Source organism: Heterocephalus glaber, unplaced genomic scaffold, assembly GCF_053883595.1.
Source record: "Heterocephalus glaber isolate CG9 unplaced genomic scaffold, H.glaber_assembly_v1.0 deba00001457, whole genome shotgun sequence".
Taxonomy (NCBI): Eukaryota; Metazoa; Chordata; class Mammalia; order Rodentia; family Bathyergidae; genus Heterocephalus; species Heterocephalus glaber.
In genome coordinates, this window is record NW_028258305.1 from 26,423,323 (window position 1) to 26,445,451 (window position 22,129).

Below are 22,129 nucleotides of genomic sequence, written 5' to 3' on the forward strand. Positions count from 1 at the left end.
AGGAACATCTGTGTGTTTTTTAATCTTCCTATATTTTGAATTATTTACTCAGAATATGTTTTCAGAAGCACCATGAATGGGCTAAACAAAGATTCGAGCATTAAAGAGTTAACCTGGACGTTCCTAACCCGAAAGTGCCCTCTAGAAATCTCTTCATCTCAGCAAATTGTTGGAGAGGCTATAGGAAAAAAAAGGTCATTTCAGCATATGTGATAGGATTGTGGGTAATTTTTTTTTTTTAATTTGAGCATGTGAAGTCCATTCCGGGAATAGCACTATCTTGAGACCCAAGTCAAATAATACTAAATGTGTTAAGCAGAGGTCTGTGTTTAAAGAAGAAACTCATTTGCTCTTAATAACTGCAAAATGCTGCATAGCTCAACTGTGGAGTCAGAAGAATCTACATAGCATCAAAGTCTAGTTAAAAAAGATACAGGAGGCTGAGATACAAGACAAACTGTCTTTCTCAATTACAGTATCTCTGCGCCCTAAGTACAATCGTCATCTCTCAGAACAAAAGCTGCCTTTAAAATTTTTTATTGATGACGGGAAAAAATGACTGAACAAGACCAGAGCATTTGAAGGTAATTTATACGCTATATACAACCTAAAGAGTGGTGTAAACAAGGTGCTGTCATAAAATGAAATGTGATACAGATAACCTCACTACTCCCTTCTGCACAAGTTCAGATGAATCCAGTGCCTTAAACCTCCAAGCAATGAAAAGCAAAGCCTACTGTATACTTTATTTTTATTTGCCTTCCCTTTCCCTGCCAACCCTCTGCAGCCAATAAATAAGATCAATGTCATGGAGGGGAAGGACAAAAGGAGAGTCTTTTCTTGAAATTGACCCCTGTGTGGAGTTGCTAAAAGCACCAGAGGGGTCTCTGGGAAATGGCCCACCAGCTTTGTTTGGGCCCCAGGCAAATCGACAGACACTCTAGGGGCAGGATTATGGAGCACTTGAGCAAACTCCACCTCCTGTGGAAAGGCAGCCTGCCTTTGCTAACGAGAAACCATGCCTCCCTAATCTACTAGAGCTCTTTGAAGGGTCAAATAAGTGTATGGATAAGGAGGGCAAACAGTAGACACAATCCATTTACACTTTTAAGAATCCTTGGAAAGCTCCACACCAAAGCCTGTTGAAGAAGTTGAGTCACCATGGGAATGGGGAGAATGGTGACAAATAGGGAACTGGCTCAGATAAGAAACATAAAGCGAGGATAAATAAGTCTTTCTCTGCATGGCAACATGTTGGCAGCAGGCTTCTGCTGGGGAACTGATGTGCCTGGCCAGCAATCAAGCCCCTTTGCTCTCACAATCACGGGCGGAAATCGGCCTCATAGCTGTATAACCACTCTCACAGATTGTCTTGCTGAATTAGTCGATCTTTTTGTTTGTTTGTTTTGGTACTGGCGCTCAAACTCGGGGCTCGAACTTGGACCTTGAACTCGGTCGTTGCACTTGCACAGCAGACAGTGAAACCACTGAGCTAAATCCCCAGCCCTGAATTAGTCTATCTTTGTGACATCCCCAGTGACATTGTGAGCTCCTGAAAGGGAGGGGGCATGTCCGGTATTTCAGTATTCATCACCGTGGCTAGCATCAAAAAACATTTTGTGGCTGGGCCAGTTAGGAGAAGAGGAAGTGTGCTGAAATCTTTTGTTTTGCTAATGATCCTGAGCTTTTCCACCTAGGGAAATACCTACAAAGGACCATAGTCTGCAGAAGATGCAGGAGGCTCCTGGGTGGCCAAAGATGTTCAACAGGGTCAAAGGCAGGTCAAGTAAAGCATTAAGTGAAAAAGGATTTCAGTGGTACCTTGTTTTTATCATGAACTATGTAAAGAGTGAATAAATCAGTTTAGAAAATAATGGTAAAATTTCATTCTTGAGGGTGACAGATTGAAAGCTCTCAGTGACAATCCAAGAAAGGGTTATGGGTTGCCCTAACATGATGTTTTACAAGCTACTCTCATTATTACCCTTCCCCAAGAACATTTAAAGATACTTTCCCCCTAATGGTTACCAGCTCCTGTGGACTTTGAGTAACACGGTATATATATTTATGACCTGTGGTTCTTTGGAGGACCAAAGACTATTGTAATATCTAATATTTTTCATCTTGCAAGGACCAAGTTTTTTCCTCCTTGGAATTAATAGTGGCTGTTGAGAGTTCATGCTGCAGGGGACTCCCCTGAAGGTTTGGGCCCAAGGTGTTACTTCAAACAGAACAACAAATAGTCGAACATCTAAGAATGGAATTGGGGACAAAAAAGAAGTTTCTGCTTGCCCTCTGAAGACAAACCAAGGCCCAGGCATAGAGTGGGGAGGTGTGCTCCTGTCCTCTCTTCCACCCTGCTCTCTGCCTTCAGGGCTGATGGTTGTGGAACTCGCATCAAGTTCCTTGGCTCTCTGCCTTCAAGTTGGGTTTGAGCTGGACAAGAGGTTGGTAGGAGAGAGGAAGGAGAATACAGAGTATATGTGTCTCTTTGTGAAGCCACCCTGTCTGTGTGCCTTGGTCATTTCTCTTCTCTAGATGCCCCTCTGTATGACTCATTCAGGGCTCTCTTTCCAGGTTCTGGCAACAGCTTCCACTCCCTTGCCTTGGGTGGAGATGGCAGTGACTCAGCCTCTATGGTCTCCAGCTTGCAGCACTATTCGTTGTCATTCCCAGTGCCTGAAAACTTGCCAGTGTATCTTATGTTCATTATGCTGTTTCCTATTGGACTTGGGTGAGGGAGATCTTGTCACTGCGCCTCAATTCTGGGGCTGAAATGCAACCAGAGGAGGGTAGGTGAGTAGATGTCAGATGCTCGGTTGGGTCAGGCAAGAGGCAAGAGACCATAGTCTGGAAAACAGGAAGCTAGAACGGCCTTGCTTGGAATAGGGTAAGAGAATGAACTTCCCCAAACAATGGCTAGGGAGCCTCTAGTGCTTCAGAGGTAATTTTAGGATGGATCTTGGTCTACCTCTTTACATAGTTGGACTGATGTAGCATGGTCTCCCCTTGGAATAGCAATAGCTGGCCTTGAACTTGTGATCCTTCTGTTGAGTTTACAGTCATGTGCCACTGTGCCTAGATCCAGGTTTTTAGGGACATGCTCACTCTTAGGGGATGATGCTAGTGAGGCGGACTTGGTGTCCTTCAACTGCCTAGGGGGCTTCCGGTCAAAGGCAGTCCTTCCCAGAAGCAGCAGCAGAAATGAGTGGATAATTGGTCTTGCAGGTGATGCTGATCTTCAAGGGGATGCTGTACTGGCTGTAGGAGAGGGGAGAGGGTTGGAGCCTGGCTCTTCACCTCTCTGGGCCACCACCTATCTCCCAGTCACCTTCAGGATTAAGTGAGAAAGTCACATAAAGGTAGCCAGGCCTGGCCAGCAGCCACTCACAGCCCAGCCCCTCATCCTACCAAACCGAGTACTCTTACATTTGGAGTCCACCACATCTCTTTTCCTGGCTCTGCCTTGGAAGCCAGGGGCAACCAAATCTTGTGGACTTTGGGCTCCAAAAGCAGTTGTCATGGATGAAGGATGGATGGGCACATTATCCTGAGGCCTCCTAATCCCATTTTCTGCTTTCATGTTAATCCTCTTCCTCCTCTGTCTGCCATACACTCAACTCCCAGGGCACTGACCCGGAGAGCCAGGTCCACCTCCCCTGGTCAAGGGCAGTGCTTCCCGTTAGGGGATTTGGAAGAGGCGGGGGCAGTGTGACTGTACCCTGGTCCTCCTTAGCAGACTTAGTTGTTCTTCCAGCCAGGTCCTGGATGAGCATTATTTCAGTGCTCAGCTCACCAGTAACAAAACAGTGACAGTGTCAGCCAGTATTTTCCAAGCACTCACTGCTTGCTGATACCGAGAAGACCCTTATGTGCATAACCTCACTCAGTTCCCATGATCCTCCTGTGAAGCAGATATTATCAATCTGAAATTTGCAGATGAGGAAGTAGAGGCTCAGGGAGGGTCTCACAGCCAGACAACACAGTGAGCAAAAAGTGGAAGTGTCCAGTATGCTTGCCCAGCTCCACCTGGCTCCACAGCCTCATGCAGAAGCACTAGGCAACACTGCCCCTCCTTGTGGCATCCAGAAATGCAAAGTTCTCTCAGGAGACAGGTAGCTCCCTGGCCTTCCCAGGGGAGGCATGATTTTGTTTCAGGCCTCCCCGCTCACTGTTCCCTTTCTTCCTGGGCACTCCATTGCCTCTCCACTCCCAGCTGGAAATGCCCTTCTCTCAACTCTGCAGAACTGAGCAGGTCATTTCTGCTGCCAGGAAGAGGTCTTGAGGCAAGGTACAGGCTCAGAGGGAGAAGCTTTCTACCATCCCTTCGGCTGCCTGTGGGCAAATCTTTCTAAAATGACTATGCTGTATGGATCTCCATTTTACTTTGTCACTTAAGAGTTAGGTGGCCCTCTCTTAGATTCCTCTGGCTGTGATTCTGCCCCCTAGGAGGCAGCACTGAACATAACAGGCTGTGACTTAGGGCTGGCTGAGAATGCCCCTTGGGCTGTTTCCAGGTAGATAAGACTGGAATAATTGTACCTCACCAAGGCCAGAGCTGGGTCCTCTGCAGGCATCATTTCCCTCTGCCCCTCTCCATTTTGCCCATGAGCCTGTCCTCTGGGCACTCAGTCTGGACTCATCTTTAGCCTTCCCTTTCCCTGCCTGCTGAGAGAATCCTGGGCCTCGCTGTTGATTGTAACTGGGTCTTTGTCTTTCTATGGACTGTGAGACTTGACTGATTTTCAACTTCTGTCTCGTCAGGTTCTCACCTATTCTGTCTCCTCCATAAGGTCAGCTTATGACAGGCTTCCTCCTGTGCTCAGAGCCCCTCAGGCTAGATGACAGCTGGACAGTGACAAGGGAGGAGTAAAATCTAATTCCCAGTGCCATGGAGTGGACTGTGTGTTGCAGCGGTGAGTTCAACTGGGGACAAAGGCTTGCAGGTCCCTGTGAGATGCAGATGGAGGGTGGTTGAGTCATAGTGTGAGGTTCCAACTCTGTCCTCTGTCCAGTTACCAGAAACAAGATGCAAGGTGTGACCTGGGATGGCAGTGGCAAGCTGTAACCTTTCGGGTCACAGTGGTGTGTGTGGTGAGGACTCCAGAGCCAATACCAGCTCCTCACTCAGAGCCACAGGGACATCCTGCATCTGAGAAGCAGCGACCGGATCTGCTCAGGAGGAAATGAGTTCTGAGGTAAAGTTTGGTTATTTCTTTTAAGCCCTCAAAGGTTTGTGCCCTTTGAGAACACTCAAAGTTGAATGTTGAATAGGAGAGAGCAGGAGGGATTTTAAGTAAGAAAATCTGCATTCATTGGTGGGGCTTTCTCCAGCCTCAGTGTCCTCTTGACCTCTCATTTTTTTCTTTCTTTTTTTTTGCTTTGGGTGGCCATACACTCAACTTGGTTAGTGTAGAACTTCCTTACTGAAATCCATAAAGCTGGGCTGGTCCTTCCACAGTTGCTTCTTTCTCCCCACTCTCCACATATTTCTTACTTACAGAAAGGCTCAGGAACTTGTGGAGGGCAGTGATGATGGGCAATCCTGTGCAGAGGCAAAGGTGACCTGCTGGAGGTTGCCTGGGGTCTCCTGGTGTCCCTGTCCTGAACTATTTCTCCACCATTAATGGAGGTGGCTAATATCCCACCATGAGGACATCATTCCTTTGGGTTAGGGCTTTGCATAAGAGGAGCTGGGATGTGTTAAAATGCGAACCTCCAAGGGTAAAAGGGAGTCTGAATGTCTTTTGTTTGGGTCTTGATGTGGAGGGCGAAGATGGGAAGTAGGCACCATGGAAGTAGGACCGGAAGACACATTTTGGTATCTTTAGTGTTTGTCACTGGAATTTCACTCCCAACGGTTATCATCTCCCCTGATGCATGTGCATGTATGCTTGCACATACACACACAAACATACAACTTAGGGTCAGTGTGTCACGGCCCAAGAAACTTTGGCTTGAGAAGAGTTTTTGCCTTGAAAAATCACTTTATTAGCTGATTGATATTTTTTTTTTACAAAAATAAACAATTTAATGAACAAGAAGTATAAAAACTTCTGGATATGCAAACTCCTAGAGGGGGGAAAGCCTGGTTTTGGCTGCTCTGCAGCTTTCACTGAAAGCAAATGAGGCAGAAAGGCCCAGGCTCCACCCCCACCCCAGGTCCTGGCTCAAACTGCAACCTGCTCCTCCTCCTCCTTCTCCTCCTCCTCCTCCCAGTCTTGGCTCATTTGGACATGTGTGCCCTGGCTCCTGATCCCCAGGATGGTCTGGGAGCATCCTCTGTCGGGGGGGCCAGAGCCTCTCCTGGAGCACCCCCCCACCAAGTCTCCCGAGTGGAGCTAAGCTGAGAGGACCGTGTGTGACCGATTGTCCCCACAAGGCCCCTGCCCGCTGCATCGTGTGCAGCAGCAGTGGCAGGGCTTTGGTTACATTCTCATGCTATGAACACAGTGATGGGGCTGCCCATGGAACACTCCTGGTTTGGACCAGCCTGGGCCTGGCTTGCAGCCCCATGACCACTGATTCCTGGCCTGACAGCCAGCAGTCTCAGACCCAGGCTGGTAAACTCACAGTTTAACATTTTGCAATATTGCACGTTTGAACTGGTCACGTCAGTCCGTCTGGGAAGTCAGCACTGTTTGCAGGGGTTTCCAGGTGACATGCAGTGTTGCTGGTGTAAATCACTCCTGCTGCAAGCAAGCCCAGCTGGTGAGGACGGTCAGCTGCTCGGCTGAGCCCTCAGGCAGGTCAGCCAGGGGCCCTCACATAGGTGGTCTTGTTGGGATCAGGGACCACATGGCTCCATCCAGTCTTGAAAAAGACCAGCTTCCGACCTGGGGTGGAGGTGAGACAGAACAGGCCTGGGTGCTTCTGTCCCTGGAGGTTGGCCACTCTCCTAAAGCCACCCACTACCTGCCAACCTCTAGGGAAGTCCAGCCGCCTCCCTCAGGATGCTCTCTCCTCGAGCTCACCTGTCCAGGTGGTCTGGTTGGTGACCACAAAGGCACTGCACTGGGCATGGCTCTCACAGACATCCATGGCCTCAGCCAGGTTAAACACGGACAGGAGGCAGCTGCCATGGTGGTAGGAGGGCCAGCATCGGTAGTCTTCCTGTGGGATGGTGCTGTCTGGGATGCGCTGATATTCTAGGAGTAGGAGTAGGAGTGAAGCAAACGTGAGAACTATGTGCCCAGGGTGAGCACAGGGGCCACTTGCTGAGTGGGGCTGCAAGACTCCTTTCCTAGGGACAACCCACTTTCCGGTCCCCTTTCTGTCTCTCTTAGACAGAAGCTATCTTTCTCTCAATAAATTCATCCTACTCTTCAAAAAAAGAAAAGACTCCTTTTCTAGGTGAAGATTGATGTCCAGTGCTCCTAGCATGGAGATGCAGGCAGCCACTGCTGTTCAAACTGGGTCGGTAACTCACTGAAATCCAAGCAGATTTAGTTTTTGGGAGAAGCTGGCACAGGCGTGGGACACACACATACATATACAGAGCCACTGGCTGTCCAGGGTGGCTGCTCAGGTCAGGGCGTTGTAGACATGTAGAACTGGGCTTCTCAAACATATTCGTGTGAATCCCTAGGTAATCGTGCTAAAAGGTAGATTCTGATTCAGAAGTCTGGGTGGGCCCTGAGAATCTGCATTCCTAACCGGCTTCTGATCCTGTGAGTGTGCAGGTCACACATGGAGTCTTGGAGGTTCAGAGCACCCCTCAGCCAGACATTCCCCTGGCCTTGGGGAGAGGGTTTAGGCAAGCTCCTCAGATAGGGGCAGTCAGGGAGTTCTGGGGTTAAGAGGCACGCAAACGGAGAAATGCAAAGCATCCGTGGCTGGAGTGTTTCGGGAGGGGGCTGAATTTGCCCCGTGATTCAGACCAGAGGCTCAGAGCATGCCTCCCAATTAGGACGCAGCTCAGTGGAAGGCCTCTTCACCCCATCTTTTCCACTGCCCAGGGAGCCCCAGTTTTGGACTGATAATGCAGAAACCTTGGGCCTACGGCCACCCCGCCCTCCAGCCTCCTTCTCCTGCCAGGGACTAGACCAAAGTCCAGGGCTGGCTGTGATTTATGGCCCCATAAACGGCGTCCTCGGGGACAGAGCCAGCCATTGTTCACCTCGTTAAACTTTATTTACAGGGCTAACGAGGGCTCCCCCACCCCTAAGAGTGGCCAGGGCTCCCTGAATACAGAGGCTGCCCACCCCTTCTCCTCTGCCAACCATGGCTAAACCCAAGGGCTTCTGTACAGGGACCACAGGCTGTAGCCAGTGGGTAAAACTCTCCTCTGCTTTGGAAGAGCCCACTTTGGGGCTGGCTTCAGTGTGGGGCTCCTTCTACCTCCAGCTGGCCTCCCAGCCACAGGAGTGCAGAGGAAGGAAAGAGAAGCAAATATATTGTGTTCCAGCTATGTAATAGGAAGTGTGCTAATTGCTTTTACACACATCACCTGCCACTTAATCCCCATTAGAACTTTGTGAGGCATGTAATATTGAACCCAATCCACAGGTGAGAAAAGTGAGGCTCTAGAGGTAAGCCACACAGACACAGAGGGGTTTGAAGCCATCCAGAGGATGGGGGTCAGTGGAATGACAGTTGCTCTAGCTGGGCCAGAGATGGGACCTCAAAGTGAAGGCTCAACAGTCTCTGCATCACTCCAAGTGAGCCCTCAGGGTAGCCTCTGGACAGAAGGATCCCAGAGGGTAGTGGAGACATCCAGCCCAATTAGAGAGCTGTCTCCCCCTGCTCCCCACCTCCTGGCTCCCTGCTGGGACCACTCACCAGCACTGTTGCTTGCCGTGGAGTTCTGCAGATACTGCCCGCTCCGGTACAGGTGCAGCACCGTCTCCAGATGGGCCAGGGTCTCGTCCACCCCCCAGGTGAGCTCTCCTGCAGAGTGTGGTGTGGCTATGACAGGGTCCTGGGCTCCTGCTCCTGCCTGAAGTAGGTACCAGCTGCCTCCCCTCCCTTTCTCCCTCCAGGGCCTGTGCCCAGATGCCCGGTGGCCAGGGGAGGGGCTTTGCTGCTTTGCTAGCCTGGGAAATGATGATTTCTGGGTCCCATGCTGCCCTGGCTCATTCCTGACCCCACTCCTGCTGGGGGATGACCAGGCAGGGGGAAGCAGAGAACCGGAGGCTCACCTGAAGCATTGACGATACTGTCCAGCAGAGGCCGGAGTGAGGGCGGAGCGCTGTGGGGCAGGAGGTATGTGAAGAAAAACCTGTGGCAGAGAGAAACCAGGGGCTTGGGGACATAGCCTCTGGGTATACATCCTTCTCTGACCCCAACCTGGCTAGGGAGCCTGATCCTTCAGCCCAGCGACCAGGTATACCCCGGGGTGTAGCAGACTTGGGGAATGAGTCTGGGCCCAGCTATGATTACAGTTAACTTCAGACCAAACTGAGACCTGAGGCCTGCTTCTCCCTGCTTCCTTGACATCCAGCCCATACCATCACAGGCTGACCCCCAACATCAGCGCAGTCCCAGAGGTGGGGCTTCTCGCCATGAGGAGCTTCAGAGAGGTCAAGGGCCAGGTGGGAAGAGGAAGAGCTGGTCCCTCCAGCCTGAGGCCCTGAGTCCAGCACTATTTTAAGAGGCCTCCATCTGCCACTCTCCAACCCAGATTCTCCTGGGAGCCATCTATTTTTAGCACCACCCTCAGAAGCCTGAACATTCCCTCTTAACTGGGTGGGCAGGAGGCTTTCCCTGCCTCTGGGGCTCCCATGGCCAAGGTTGAGCCTTTTCCTTCACTGAACCCCATACTGGCTCTCCCTGAGCTGTGCCCGCCTCCCTCGCTAGAGCTCCTGAGTGGGTAGTGGAGGTCACCTGTAGGCATTGTAGAGGTTCCGCTTCTCGTTCATGCCCTCACACCAGCCCTGGGCAGAACAAGGCAGGGTGAAGTTCCTTGCTGGAAATTCAAGCACACAGTCGGCGTTGCTTGTACATGGCATCTCCTCCACACGTGCATCATCCAGGTCTGTCACCTTCAGCTCCCCATCCACAAGCACGAACTGCCGAGGGCGAAAGTCCAGCAGAGTGACCGAGCCCAGCGGGGAGTGGGCCAGGTGGTGGAGGAGGCGGCCCAGGCTGAGGCAGATCTGAAGACAGACACGGGACTCAGTAGGGGCCCATGGACTCTCTAGGGGCTCCCTTTTGGGGCTGTGGATCTAGCTCAAAGACTGGCCTTTCTGTTCTCTAAGCCTCAGTGCTCAGTGAAGGTGACCCCAGCGGCCTTAACGAGGATGCCAATGATTCTAATCGATTAGCCCATAGGCTGGCCTGACCCTGCAAATAATATGGAGTAGGTGAGAAACAGTGGCAGGGGGTCTGGAGATAATGAATCTCTTTCCCAAAGTTGCATCTTGTGTGTGGTGTGTGGTTTCAGTTCAGTGGCTGGGGACAGAGGAAGGGTCGAGCTGACCTTAAGGTGACTTGTGGTCCCAGGAGATGGGCCCTCCTGCAGTGGCTGTGTGCATGTAGGGAGTGGTGAGGACAGCAGGGCACAGAATGTCAAATTCCTCTAGGTCTTGCTTCTTTTTTTAACCCTTTGGCCAAGGGCCGAGGCAGCCTGTGCCCTGCCTCCCTCCCGCTCCCTTGGCTGAGGAGTCCAAGCTGCTCTGGAAGGCCGGCCTTCTAAGGAGAAACATCCCATTCAGGAGCCCTGCTCCCTGCTCACTCGGAATCGATCCTCCCAGGAAGTCTGCAGTAGCTGGATCATTTCCACAGGGGCTCCCAGCTCCGTGATGGTGGTCAGCGTGTCTGGGATGTCCTCGCTGTCCTGGTAGCAGTAGCCATACAGCTGGGGGAAACCCAGGGCAGGTCATTAGGTCACAGGGTGGGGGCAGGGACAGAGAAGGGCTCTGCCCGAGGCCATCCCCCAGGCCTTTGCTTCAGCTGAGGCCAGCAGAAAATAGGAAAATGGCAGCATTGCTTGGGAAGTCTGCCCTCTCTTCCCAAAGCCAGAGTTCCCATTGAGTGCATCAGCCCCTTACCTCTTGCCACTCAGGGACATGGGCAAGTGTGGTCACCATGTGTTAAGCAGGTGCCAGGCACTGTGCTGAACATACTACATGCAAAATTCACTTTTTTTTTTTTTGGTACCGGGGATCCAACTCGGGACCTTCTGCTTGCGAGGCAGGCGGCGGAAGCAAAATTCACTTCTTACCATAGCCCTAATGGGCACAGTGGGCACTACTATTATCTCTAATTTCAGGTGGGGAAAGTGATCCAGTGTACAAGCTCACACCACGAAAACATACAGGAGCTAGGATTCAAATGCATGCCACTCCTGTTCTACAACCCAGCTCCTTCCAAGAATACTGTTTGCTAATGCAAAGCCAGCAGTTATCACACTTCCTCCTGGTTTCAATCCCAGTCTATCCCCCATCATTCCCACTTTCTCGTAGCTTTATTTCTGTTCTGTTTGGGTCTTGTAGGAGGAAAAGCAAAGAGGCACAACCCTGTCATATGGCAGTGGGGGTGTAGTGAGGGATTTGTTTGTTGGGGTTATAGTCACAAGGAGCTGCCTACCCAGTTTCATCCAGGGGAGGGCCTTGTTCAGGAAGAACAGCCTGACATTGTCACTAATACCTACACCGGTGTCCCCGGGGAGCCTTGCCTCTCCCAACACACTCCACGGCAGCTCAAGCCTCCGAATGGGCTCCAAGCAATCAGCACCCTGTGGGGCAGGAACACAAAGGCCGAGCTGTCCAGTCCTGACTTGGGAGAGGGGAGAGCTATGCAGTGGAGGGGTGGCAGTGGGGGACGCTGTGCCTGCGAGCGAGATGTCCCTGCTCATAGTCACCCCTCCTGCAATCAGTCATGTGTTCCCAGCCCCACTGCAAGCCCTCAGAGCCTGCTCTCAGCCTCAGGTGAGCCTTTTCCTGAAGCCAGCTGCTCCTGCCCTGCCACTCGAGGAAAGGCACAACTCGGTATTGATCATCGGATCACTTAAACTGTGAGTTGGGGGGTCAGGGGACAGTTCTAGACACCCTCTTTTTTTCTCTTTCTCGACTCTCCACCCCCATCAGCCCAAGGAGGCCCCAGACCTGGGTGGGGTGGGGGGAAGGTAAGGGGAGCAGCCTGGAGCCTGGTTCTCATTTTCTTGCCCAGAGTCTGAGCCTTTGTGGGAAACTTCTGAAGGTTATTAAACACCCGGAGGTCGTTAAATGTGCTGTTAACGAGGTATTAATCAACACCTCTCAGGAAAAATAAAAAGACACCCCCCCCCCCAGGAAGCCTGAGCTGAGCATTTCAGTCACATCTTTTGTTTGTCTGGGAGAAGAAATATACTCTAGCATGATCAGAATCTGGGCCTAAGCAGGCCTGAGACTCATCTGAGGCCTGAAGCTCCCAGGATGACCAGGCTGGGGAGGGGGGGGATATCCTTGTGCCCTCTGACCCCGGGCTATAGAGGCATCTATCACTTGAGGGAGTGCCCGTGTGCGTTTCCCTATGCACAGGACTGGCTGAGGTGAGACTGGGAGGGTCACATAAGACAGAAAGATCTCACCAGGCAGTCCCTTGTGACCACAGCGCATGCTGAGCAGTGCCCAGTAGGCCATGCCATCCTGGTATTTGCAGTTAAAGCCCACAGATTTAGCTCTGGGCTGCCCAGAGTAGGGGAAGGAGCCTTGTGGCCTGGGGGACCAGGAACTCTAGGAATGTTGTCTCACTCCTCCACAGTTCAGCAATCAATCAATGGTTTTGAAATTGTAAATGATTAAGATATTAAAACAACACAATTTCTAATTCCAGCCACACCCTCACTGAAGTGTCTGGAAGAAGGAAACCCCCACTGTAGGCTTCCCTGGCTGCAAAGGTGGCACAGCTGAAGAAGCCAGAGGGTTGGTGGCTTGGGGTACAAGGGGTCAGCTACCCCAAAAGTAGTCCCTGAGACACACTGGGGGACCCCCACTTTTCCCTGGGACTCTCACGACTTCAGCAACTCTTGTGCCCTAAGTAGCTAACTCCAGCCTCTGACTCTATGAGAATAACACAGCCAATACCAGACAGGCTCTGTCTTGGTAGGGGAACGGGTGAAAACTATTCTGCTGTCATTCTTTTCCTGTGATGCCTTCAGCACTGGGGGCCTACATTACAGAGGAAGACCACTTTGTGGTGTGTTCTGGGGGCTAGCTGAATGACTTTCTGGAAGTTTGGTGAGATCAGAGAGGAAGTTCCTGAAGACATACCAAGGTACATCAGAGGTCAAACCTGTCCTACTAGAGGAGGTCCTGAGTCAATGAACTAACACTTAATGTCCTGCTAAGTCATTCAAGGCCTCCCCACCCCCTCAGAATCTGGCTGACACCCCAGGATTTCCAGAAAGTTCCCAAGAGCCCCTGGGAAGTGAAAAGCACAAGATCCTCCCAGTTAGAATGGCCACGTAACCAGCTGCTCCCTCCCTGAAGCTCTGGATACAGTGTCAGCCATAAGCCAGACATAACCAAACACAAGGTCAGTTCTGCCCACCTCCTGCGACCAGTGCAGAGCCATGGAGGGGGTGTCCTGGGGACATGGGGAACCAGCAGGAGTATAAGCAACTTTCTGGTCTATCTCTTACTCTGTATTGCCCACCCAACCCTCCAGGCCTAGGGAACCACCTCATTCCCAAAGAAAGGAGGGAGGGACACCAGGGTTTCTGGTCTGTTCTGCTGAGCACAGAAAGGTAAATCCATCTGAGCGGCCTGAGAGGTGGGAAGTGTGGACAGGATTCGTCACAGATGTCTGCACACACCCTGTGTTCATTCACCTGGCCAAGAACAGTCAGGGATTCCCCTCTCTGTTTGCTCAGACATGTGCAAAGGGAACCGTTTGTCTTCTCCTAGGCAGACTCAAGGTCGGAGATCAAGGAAAGAGGAAATGTGTAGGGCAGCAGTGCTCAGATTGTGAGAGCCTAGCTTTAAGTCCTGCTTGGAGGGGACAAGCTGGAGTCCCCCCCTCCACAGTGAACAAGGGAGGCAGAGTCTCAGGAAACTGGGCCTCTGGCCTCAACTTTCCAATGTGTTGGCCAAATACACTCCCACAGTGTGACATTCAGACCTTTAGGTCCTCTGTCCACTGGCCTAAGACGCTAAGGCCTCCCCAGTGGTTCATGTGGACCCACTCTAAGGCCCGGGGAACCCCAGGGTGAGTTTTAGGAAAGCCTGTGTATGTTCTTGTCAACTTTCCTCATTTCCTACGGCTTCTGGGTTCGGTGAGTACTTTCTGGGAATGAAGCCTGCCACCTGGTCCTTCCAGTCCTTTTCAACCCTAAATGGAAAGTGAAAGAAGTGAGCTTCAGGTTCCATCAAGAAGGGGAACCCTATCGCTGCAACTGGAAGCTGACTCAGGTAGGGATGGTGTACAGTGTCTTGGCTGGAGTTAATTTTGGCTTGAGGTGCTCAGTACCCTAGCTCCTGCTGGAGCACGGTCCTAAAATTCTGATCCACTGCCCAAACCCTGGAGTTTTGGGACCCCCCTATCCTGACCTCTGTCTTTAAAGGAAGTGTATAAAGTGTGGAACCCAGAGCCACTTACCCAAGAGTGAAGCAGAGTGGTGCAATGGGAAGCGTTTTAGTTTGGGTCTGAGCCTAGCTTAACCTGGGCAGTCAATGGCACCCCATCTCCGAGACCAAGCAGATATTTCCAGCCCGAGAGACGGGCCGGGGCGCTCCCAGAGTCCTCTCGGAACCCCACCCTCGTACCTGCAGCACGTTGGGGTGCCGCAGCCGCTCCAGCAGCACCATCTCCTTGAGCAGCTTGTGGGCCGCCAGGCGGTAGCAGCCCCTCCGCGCTCCAAACTCGCGCACGCAGCTGCCCAGGTCGTGGCCGCCGAAGTCCACCGCCTTGAGCGCCACCGCGGCGCCGCCGGGCAGGCGCACCCGGTACACAGCCTTGGTGTAGCCCGAGCCCACGTACTGCGCGCCGGACACGTTGCGGAGCTCGGCGCAGCCCAGGCGCGGGCCCGGGCCGGGGGAACCCGCGCCGGGAGCCGGGGGCCAGCCCGGGGCGCCGTCGGGCGGGGGCCGCGAACGCTGCAGGCCCGGCCCACCCGGAGCCAGGTCCATCAGGCGCCGCCGCTCTGGCCGGCCGGCCCCGCGCCCCGCGCCCCCGCGGGAATAGCGCTGCACCTCCTCGTAGCGCGCGCGGATCTGCCGGGCCAGCTCCCCGCGGGCCCCGCGACGGCCCGGGCCCGGGGCGGCCGAGGACGCAGGGGGCTGGCCGGGCCGCGGGGGCTCAGAGCCCGGTGCGAAGAGCACGTTGAGAACCGAGCCCAGCAGAAAGGAGGCGCAAACACCCGCGGCCACGGCCGCCCGCCGGCGCCGCATCGCTCCCCTCCCCCGCGCGGCGCGGCCCGGCCCGGCCCCGCGGCTCAGGCTCCGCGGCGGCCCCCTGCCCAGAGCGCGCGCATGGCCCCGGCGGCCCCGGCCCCGGCCCCCGGCGCGCAGCACATCGGCCTGACACTTGCCTCGGCCCGCCCTGCCCCCGCCGCCTATAAGGCCCGGAGCCGCCCCCGCCGCGGCCCCGCCCCACCCGCGCGGCCCCGGCCCCGGCCCCGCCCCCTCCGGCCGCCGGCCCGGCCTTCCTCGCTGACTGACAGCGGGACCTCCCCCGCCGCCGGCCCGGCCTGGGAAGCGCGCTGAGGCGGCCCCGGCCCAGCCCGGCCCGCGGCCCCCGAGCTCGGGCCGGGGAACGGGGGAGGGGGCGGCGGCGCGCGCGAGGGCGGAGAGCGGGTCCCCAGCGGCCGGATAACGGACCGAGGCCGCTGGCGGAGCTGGCCGGCAGGGTAGGGAGAGCGGGGCGAGGCCGGCGGGTAACGGGCTCCGGGCTCCGGAGGGGACGGGCGGCGGAGGCCCGGCGGAGATCGCCGCGATCCCAGAGCTCCCTCGCGGGGACCGGGCCGCGGGCAAGGCGCGTGGGTCCCGCCTCTCGCGGGTGGGGCTGGGGTGGCGGCTCCTTGTCCAGCCCGCGGTTCTGCGTTGGGGTGAAGGGGTGGCGGGCGTGGCACCTGCGAGCGCGCGTGGGACGGGAACTGTGGGCTCAGAGGGATAATCCTGAGGTTTTGGAGACGCCTTGCAACTCTGCCTTCTACCAACACTTTTGTGACTTCTGATTTTCCTTGTCCTGTGACCTCAGAATCCAGCCGGGGTGACACCCTCCTTCCCACAGATGCCCCAGGTCTGCGGACTCCGCCACGGATCACCAACCATATGCAGCGTGCATTTGTGCCCACGCACACCTTTGTGTGGGTGTGTGCATCGATGTGTCCGAAGGGGCCGCCGTGTCCCAGGAAGGGAGTGTGTACCGTGTGTGCAAGTTGGCGCGGACTCCACCAGAACGGCGGGTCCCTCCTCTGCCCTCCCTGATTGCATCATTAGTGCTAATTGAGGGGCTTTCACACGTCAGTGCTTTAGCTGTTTGGAGTGAGCTCCCCCCTCCTGGGAGAGATAAGTCGCTGCCCCTCCCCCTCACCGGTCTCCGCTTCCCCACCGCCCCGACTCCGTTCCCTTACCGCTCTGGCACCCTCCTTTCTCCCGCTTCCCAGGTCAGTCTCTCCTCCCTGTAGCGTCAGGGAAAGGCTCGGGAGGGTGCCCAGAGAGAGAGGATTTTCCCCGAAGAGCTCTGCCATTCCTACGAAATTCAGGACCTCTGTGGTTAGAAAGGAGACAGAAATTTCTGCCCAGTTCTTTTGGACACGGAAGCGGGGCGAGAGGGCCAAGTCCTTGATCACCAGCCTGTGATCCCACTAAGGTTGCCCTTCCAGCCCTGGCTTCTTGGTCGTCTCGGAGGCAGCGATTGGTGGCCCAGGCTAGCTTAGCAGTCACTGGAAAGGCAGGGTGCAGGAAGCCCTGATTCCCTTGAGAGCTTTGGGCTTGGTGGAGTCCAGAGTCCGATCTGTTCCTGTTTAGCTTCTCTGCCCTGTGCTGGCCCTTGGCTGAGTGTGTGTGTGTGTGTGTGTGTGTGTGTGTGTGTGTGTGTGTGTGTGTGTGTGTGGCTCTGAGCAGATGCCCTCCCCAGCCCTCACACCAGATGTCTTTGGTCTAATTAACTCTGCTGGGAAAACCAACCTGGGTTTGTAAACAGAGCTACTGGCTAAAGTCAACAGGGAACAGCAGCAAACAGCAAACATTCCCCTCACACTCAGCTCCTGTCCAATTCAGCCCCTCTGCCCCCCAAGAGAGAGGGGTAGTGGGATGGATCAGAGCCCCCCTGCCCCCGCTGAGTCAGTGGAAGCCTGTCTGCCTCTGTGACCCCAATATGGCTGCCATTTCCTTGCCTGTTCCAGGGTCTCTACTGGGAAGGAACGGGGATTCTGGAAAGAGCAGTTGCCATTCCGAGACAGGCTCTGTCCCCCTTCCAACCATTTCTCTGTAAATATTGGCACCTTCTCGGCCAAACATCTCAATGCACCGGGAAGCCACTGTGGAGGGACTCCTTGAGGAGCTTTCTTTAGGGCCTGCCCTGCTTTTCTGTCTTGGAGAAGTCTCTGTGGGCAGGGCTTGGCATTGTGAGTCTCAGCTCAGAGCTGGTGAATAGAACGTGAGTATTGTCAAGTTCATTACACATCATGTAGGTATTATAATAACATGTTCTGAAATTAGGTAATGATTCCTGTGATATCTCTGCCAAACTTCAATGTTTCTGTTATGGTTTGAAAGTTCAGTGCACATAAGGGCCCGAGAATCAGGCACAAAAGTATACACAATGCACACACAGAAGCCCACTGGGCAGGAGCCTCACACACAAGAACAAAGACATTTCAGCTGTTGTCTCCCTTGCCCGCTTTGAGACATACCGGCACATAAGATCTGAGATGGAAATAAGTTTTTGGCTTCTGAAACAAAGGGGTTTAACTTTGTGAACAGATCAGAGTTTCTGAATCGGCAGTTCTTAACCAAATTTTGCTTGTTTGCTTTTTTTCTTTTTTTTTTTTTTTTCGGTGCCACCCAAGGAGCAGAATCATTTCAAAGAATTGGAAGGCATGAAATGCTGTGCTATGCCACTGCAGACTCCCATTGTACATCTGTCCATCCACCCAAAGGCCAGGCAGGGTCTACAACTAAGACCTTGCAGGCCAGAGTCTGCTCCAAATCGGTGGTGCTATCTTCCGTGGTGCTAACACCTTCAGTCCAGGCCTCTTCTCCAAGGCTCCCAGCAGCCCTCAGACCAGTGTCTTGAGCTTGTACAATAAGACTCAGTGCTTTGGACCCAGGATGTTTCTTCCTCTCACCATCTTTCCAGTGTCATCCACCCCATCCAAAACACTGACTTGGATACCAAGGCCTGGGAAAGAGGCAGATGGCCCAGACTCCAAAATGCCTCTTTTCTTTGGAAGTATCTCCTAGGTACCTTCTTGTCACATGTGGTCAAGTTGTCCCAGCGCCTGGATTATAATACAGTACAGTGTCAACCTTCTGGCAGTCTTCTGTATTGAAACCCTTTTTCTTCTAGCCTGGGTCTCTTTTGGAGTATTACTTTCCTGCTCAAAAACCTGGAGGATAAACTGAACGGGCCCTCAGGCCTCTGAGCTGACCCTAGCCCTCTACCCAGCCCTTTACTCCCTTTATTATTCCCCCGGAGAAAGTCAAACTCCCTGGCCTGGCACCTCTCCTACTCCTGACGGCTGCCTTTATTTACCCTTTGCCATCAATGCTGTCTCTTCCAGTTTCTCCTTCTTGAAATGCCCTCTTCCAGCCTTTACGCTCCATCTTCAAGGTCTCCTGGAAAGTAGTGAGAGATGATGCTTCTCTAACTGGGGTACCCAGGTCTGGGGTCTAGAGGGTGTATTCTTGGCATTAGGAAATGTACAGAATACATTTGTCAGGTCTTAGAAAACTTGTGTAAAGAGCTTGGTACTTGGAATCAGAGATTCAGTCTCAGTTGGATTCCCTTGGGCGAGTCAGTCGACCTTTCTCTGTTAGGTTTCTGATTTAGAAAATGGGAGACAGCTGAGTGCAGTGACACATGCTTGTAATCTCAGTACTCTGGAAGGCTGACGCAGGAGGATGGCAAGTTGGAGCCCAGCCTGGTTAACTTAGCAAATTAGAGAGGTCCTGTCTAAAATAAATAAGGGCTGAGGATATAGCATATAGCTCAGTGTGAAGGCCCTGGGCTCAATCCCCAGTACCAAAAAGAAAAAAAGGCACGTGGTGGGGATGGGGTTGGGGGTGGGAGTGGGTGGATAATAATAGTACCTGCTATACCTTCCACATAAAGTTGAGTGGATGAAATGGAAGAAAAAAACCTGACGTAGGATAAGCGCTCAGTACAGTGCCTGTAATCTGTTAATAGTAATAATATCATCAAACAAATAAACATCGGTGACAACATGTTAGACAACTTGGTTGAGTGTAACTCTGCCGAGAGGCACAAATAACTTTAACCACTTTCCATCCTGGTTCCCATTGGTGAAACCTCTCAGCCTCCTGGGCTGCCTCTGGGCCTGGGATTTTTCCTTTTTCCCAAATCAGTAAACTAGCAATTGATCAGAGGCGGGTAGCTGTCCGCTCTCCCCACTGCCCCGTGGTGAGCTAGGGAAGGAAGACCATGAATTAGGTTCCGTCTCCTAGGTTCCGTCTCCTCCTGCAGTGACCAGAAACCGGGGAGCCAGAGCCTCCCTCTGTCTTCCCCCGGGCAAGGCGAGGGGGCGGGGCCTGACTCCCGAACTGAGGGGAAGGGGTGGAGCCAGGCAGCCTGCTCCGCCTCCCCAGGTAGGAAGGGAAGCTGCCATTCCAAAATATAAAAAACAGATGATGAAGGTCAGGTTTCCTACAATGGAGAGCGGGAGCCCCAAGGCAGAGTCCCCAAGAAATTATCTGAGACAGAGGGGTGGGAGGAAGAGGCAGAGGAAGAGCGTGGGAGAGGGAGAGGGAGAGAGAACAAGAATAGAGGTAGACAAAGATGCAGGAACACGGAGACAGACAACCCCCCCCTCAAAAAAAACCCACCCAAATTCCGAGAGAGGTAGTCAGACAAAGAGAGCCAAAGCTCAGGAGAGAGCCTTCCACCGTCTCTGGAAAAGAGCTTAGTTCCCCTCCGTGGGTCTCAGCCTGGGAACATGAGCTGCTTCAGCTTCATGACCCTTGTCGCCCTTCCTGAACCCAGAAACCAAATACTCTGTGGGCTTCCAGAGCTTCCCTGGCTTGGCTTGTACTCTGTCTCCTCGCCCCCTGAGCCTGTGACCCAGTGGGTCCCCTCGGTCCCCCTTCCCAGGCGGGCTCTCTCCTGCTTCTTCCCTCCTCGGCCTCACCTCTGCCCAGGGAGATGCTCTGCGCCCCTTGCTTCTGCCCCTCCGCTGGCCCTCTAAGATGGGCGCCCTCTCTTTCGCTGCTTGCTTTGGGGGCAGGGGCTGGCAGGTGGGTGAGGCTGAGAGGTACCTACAGAGGCACCACCTGAGAGGGCTGCCTTGGGCTTTGGACCCTTCCCTGAATGGAGACAGCCTGGAGATTCACCCCAGACCTTGGGGGGCGTGGTAGTGGAAAGAGAGAACAGCAAGGGCTGAAGCCCAGGGCTTCTGTTTCCTGGAAGCATGGCGCAGCAGGTACAGGGGTGCGGAGTGGGCCCTTGGGTCATTGGGTGTGAAATGGCCTCTGGCAGCAGGGGTGGTAGAACAGTGGCCTTCCTCTTGGTCCACAGGGACAGCCTAGGACCCTAGGGACCAGGTGAGGGTCGGAAGAGAAGGCCGTACCTTCTCTGACCCATGGACTATTCCCTGAGTTGGCAGGACAGCTTTTCTACTAGTCCGTGGTCAGTGAGAAGGAAGCAGTTCCTTTTGAGCAGCCTCAGAGCTGCAGTTTAGGAAGTGGAGAGGAAAGGCCACTTGAGAAGGGGCTGCTGACTTAGTGGCTCTGGCTGTGGACCTCTCTAGTGTGAGTGCGGACAGTTCTCTTCCCCAGTTCCCCCAGGAGGCCACGTGGGCCCAGGCTCCTGAGGAAGGCTGCTTTTCATTTTCTGGTACCAGGAATCGAACTCAGGGCCTTGTTCTTGCCAGGCAGGTGCTGTGCTGCTGAACTAAATCCCCAGCAAGGCTGCTTTTTATAGTGAGGCCTTGGCCCTGCTTCTCACTGGAGCTTACAGCATAATTGGGAAGATTCACCCCAAACCATCAGGGCTTAGGGCCAAAGAGAAGGTGGGCAGTCTGGGAGGTGGGGATGGGGTGGACAGGCGGGAAGGAGTTGATGTCTGGCTGGAAAGCTGATGGGGATGGACCTGATGTCCTGTCCCCAGAGTGGGCTGTGCCCCAGGCAGTCTGATCCCTTGACACAGTGTGAGGTCAGTGTGATTATGCCCAGTTTTTATAGGTGAAGGAACCCAGGCTCTTGAGTTGCAGGAATCTGCTTACTGCTACATCACTTCTTACTGACAAAACAGACTGTCATGAAGCTAAGAAGCAGTGACTCAGGCCCAGATTCCAGGTCTCTTCTCAGCTCTTCATTCATTTGGGGGGAAAAAGAAACTTCTAGTCAAAAGGAAAAGGCTGAGAGGAAACTACACGACCCTAATGGGAGCCAAGATGGAAGTTCATTAAGGTCATTCTTGCCTCCAGGCAACAAAGTTTAGTTGTAAAACTTTATTATTTTATTGTTCTTATTAATACTAATGATAGAGCACGCTTATTAAAAGCCGTTCATTATCATTTAATCCCCTTAACTGAGGGAGATAAATGCTATTATTATCTCCAATTTTCATGATGAGTAAATTGACCTGAGAGAAGTTGGTAAGGTACCCAAAGACAGCTTTTAGGAGACAGAGCCTGAGCATGGACGCAGATGTCTCTGAGTGCAGAGTGTGTGCTTTTTCCTGTTCTGTCAAGTGTTAGATGCACAGCTAGGGTTCAGGGTCTGGGCTGGGCTGATTTCAGCTACAGCAATCCTACAGGTGGTCTTTCCAAGCCTGGCACTGCAATCTTGGCTGGAGGGTAAGTGTGTGATGTTGTTTGAGTCTTTATTTATTTATTTATTTATTGTTTGACTCTTTAAAGGGGAGAGGTGGGTCCGGCTGCAGCAGGGGCAGCGGGAAGAAAAGGAAGGAGGTGCCCTCCACCCCCAATTGGGAGACCCACAGACTCAGGAGGAGACACTCAACTCTTAGGAGGTATTTCTCAGAGACCCAGGAGAGGCCCATAATCATTTCTTCCTCCTTCTCC

At 53.4% G+C, this 22,129-nt stretch overlaps 1 protein-coding gene and 1 long non-coding RNA gene across 4 annotated transcripts; one reads left to right on the forward strand and one right to left on the reverse strand.

The window, feature by feature from the left end:
• The first annotated feature begins 1,900 nt into the window (after positions 1-1,900).
• On the forward strand, positions 1,901-12,358 carry LOC147826999 (uncharacterized). Its single transcript, XR_015453183.1, has 2 exons — positions 1,901-4,916; positions 5,016-12,358. It is a non-coding gene; the product is annotated as an uncharacterized LOC147826999 (long non-coding RNA).
• Pkdcc (protein kinase domain containing, cytoplasmic) lies at positions 5,968-15,342 on the reverse strand. 3 transcript variants are annotated; one of them, XM_087216457.1, is made up of 8 exons: positions 14,688-15,336; positions 11,594-11,677; positions 10,676-10,798; positions 9,826-10,097; positions 9,141-9,220; positions 8,782-8,889; positions 6,975-7,148; positions 5,968-6,836 (listed from the first exon to the last, which is right to left on the reverse strand). In XM_087216457.1, exons 1-8 carry the CDS (start codon positions 15,309-15,311, stop codon positions 6,751-6,753), a joined length of 1,551 nt encoding a protein of 516 aa, XP_087072583.1. In that variant the 5' UTR covers positions 15,312-15,336; the 3' UTR covers positions 5,968-6,750. The 3 variants fall into 3 exon arrangements, with proteins under 3 accessions (XP_087072583.1, XP_087072584.1, XP_004839406.1); XM_087216458.1 differs by lacking the exon at positions 8,782-8,889 and having other exon boundaries at positions 14,688-15,342; XM_004839349.4 differs by lacking the exon at positions 11,594-11,677 and having other exon boundaries at positions 14,688-15,334.
• Between the last annotated feature and the right edge of the window lie 6,787 nt (positions 15,343-22,129).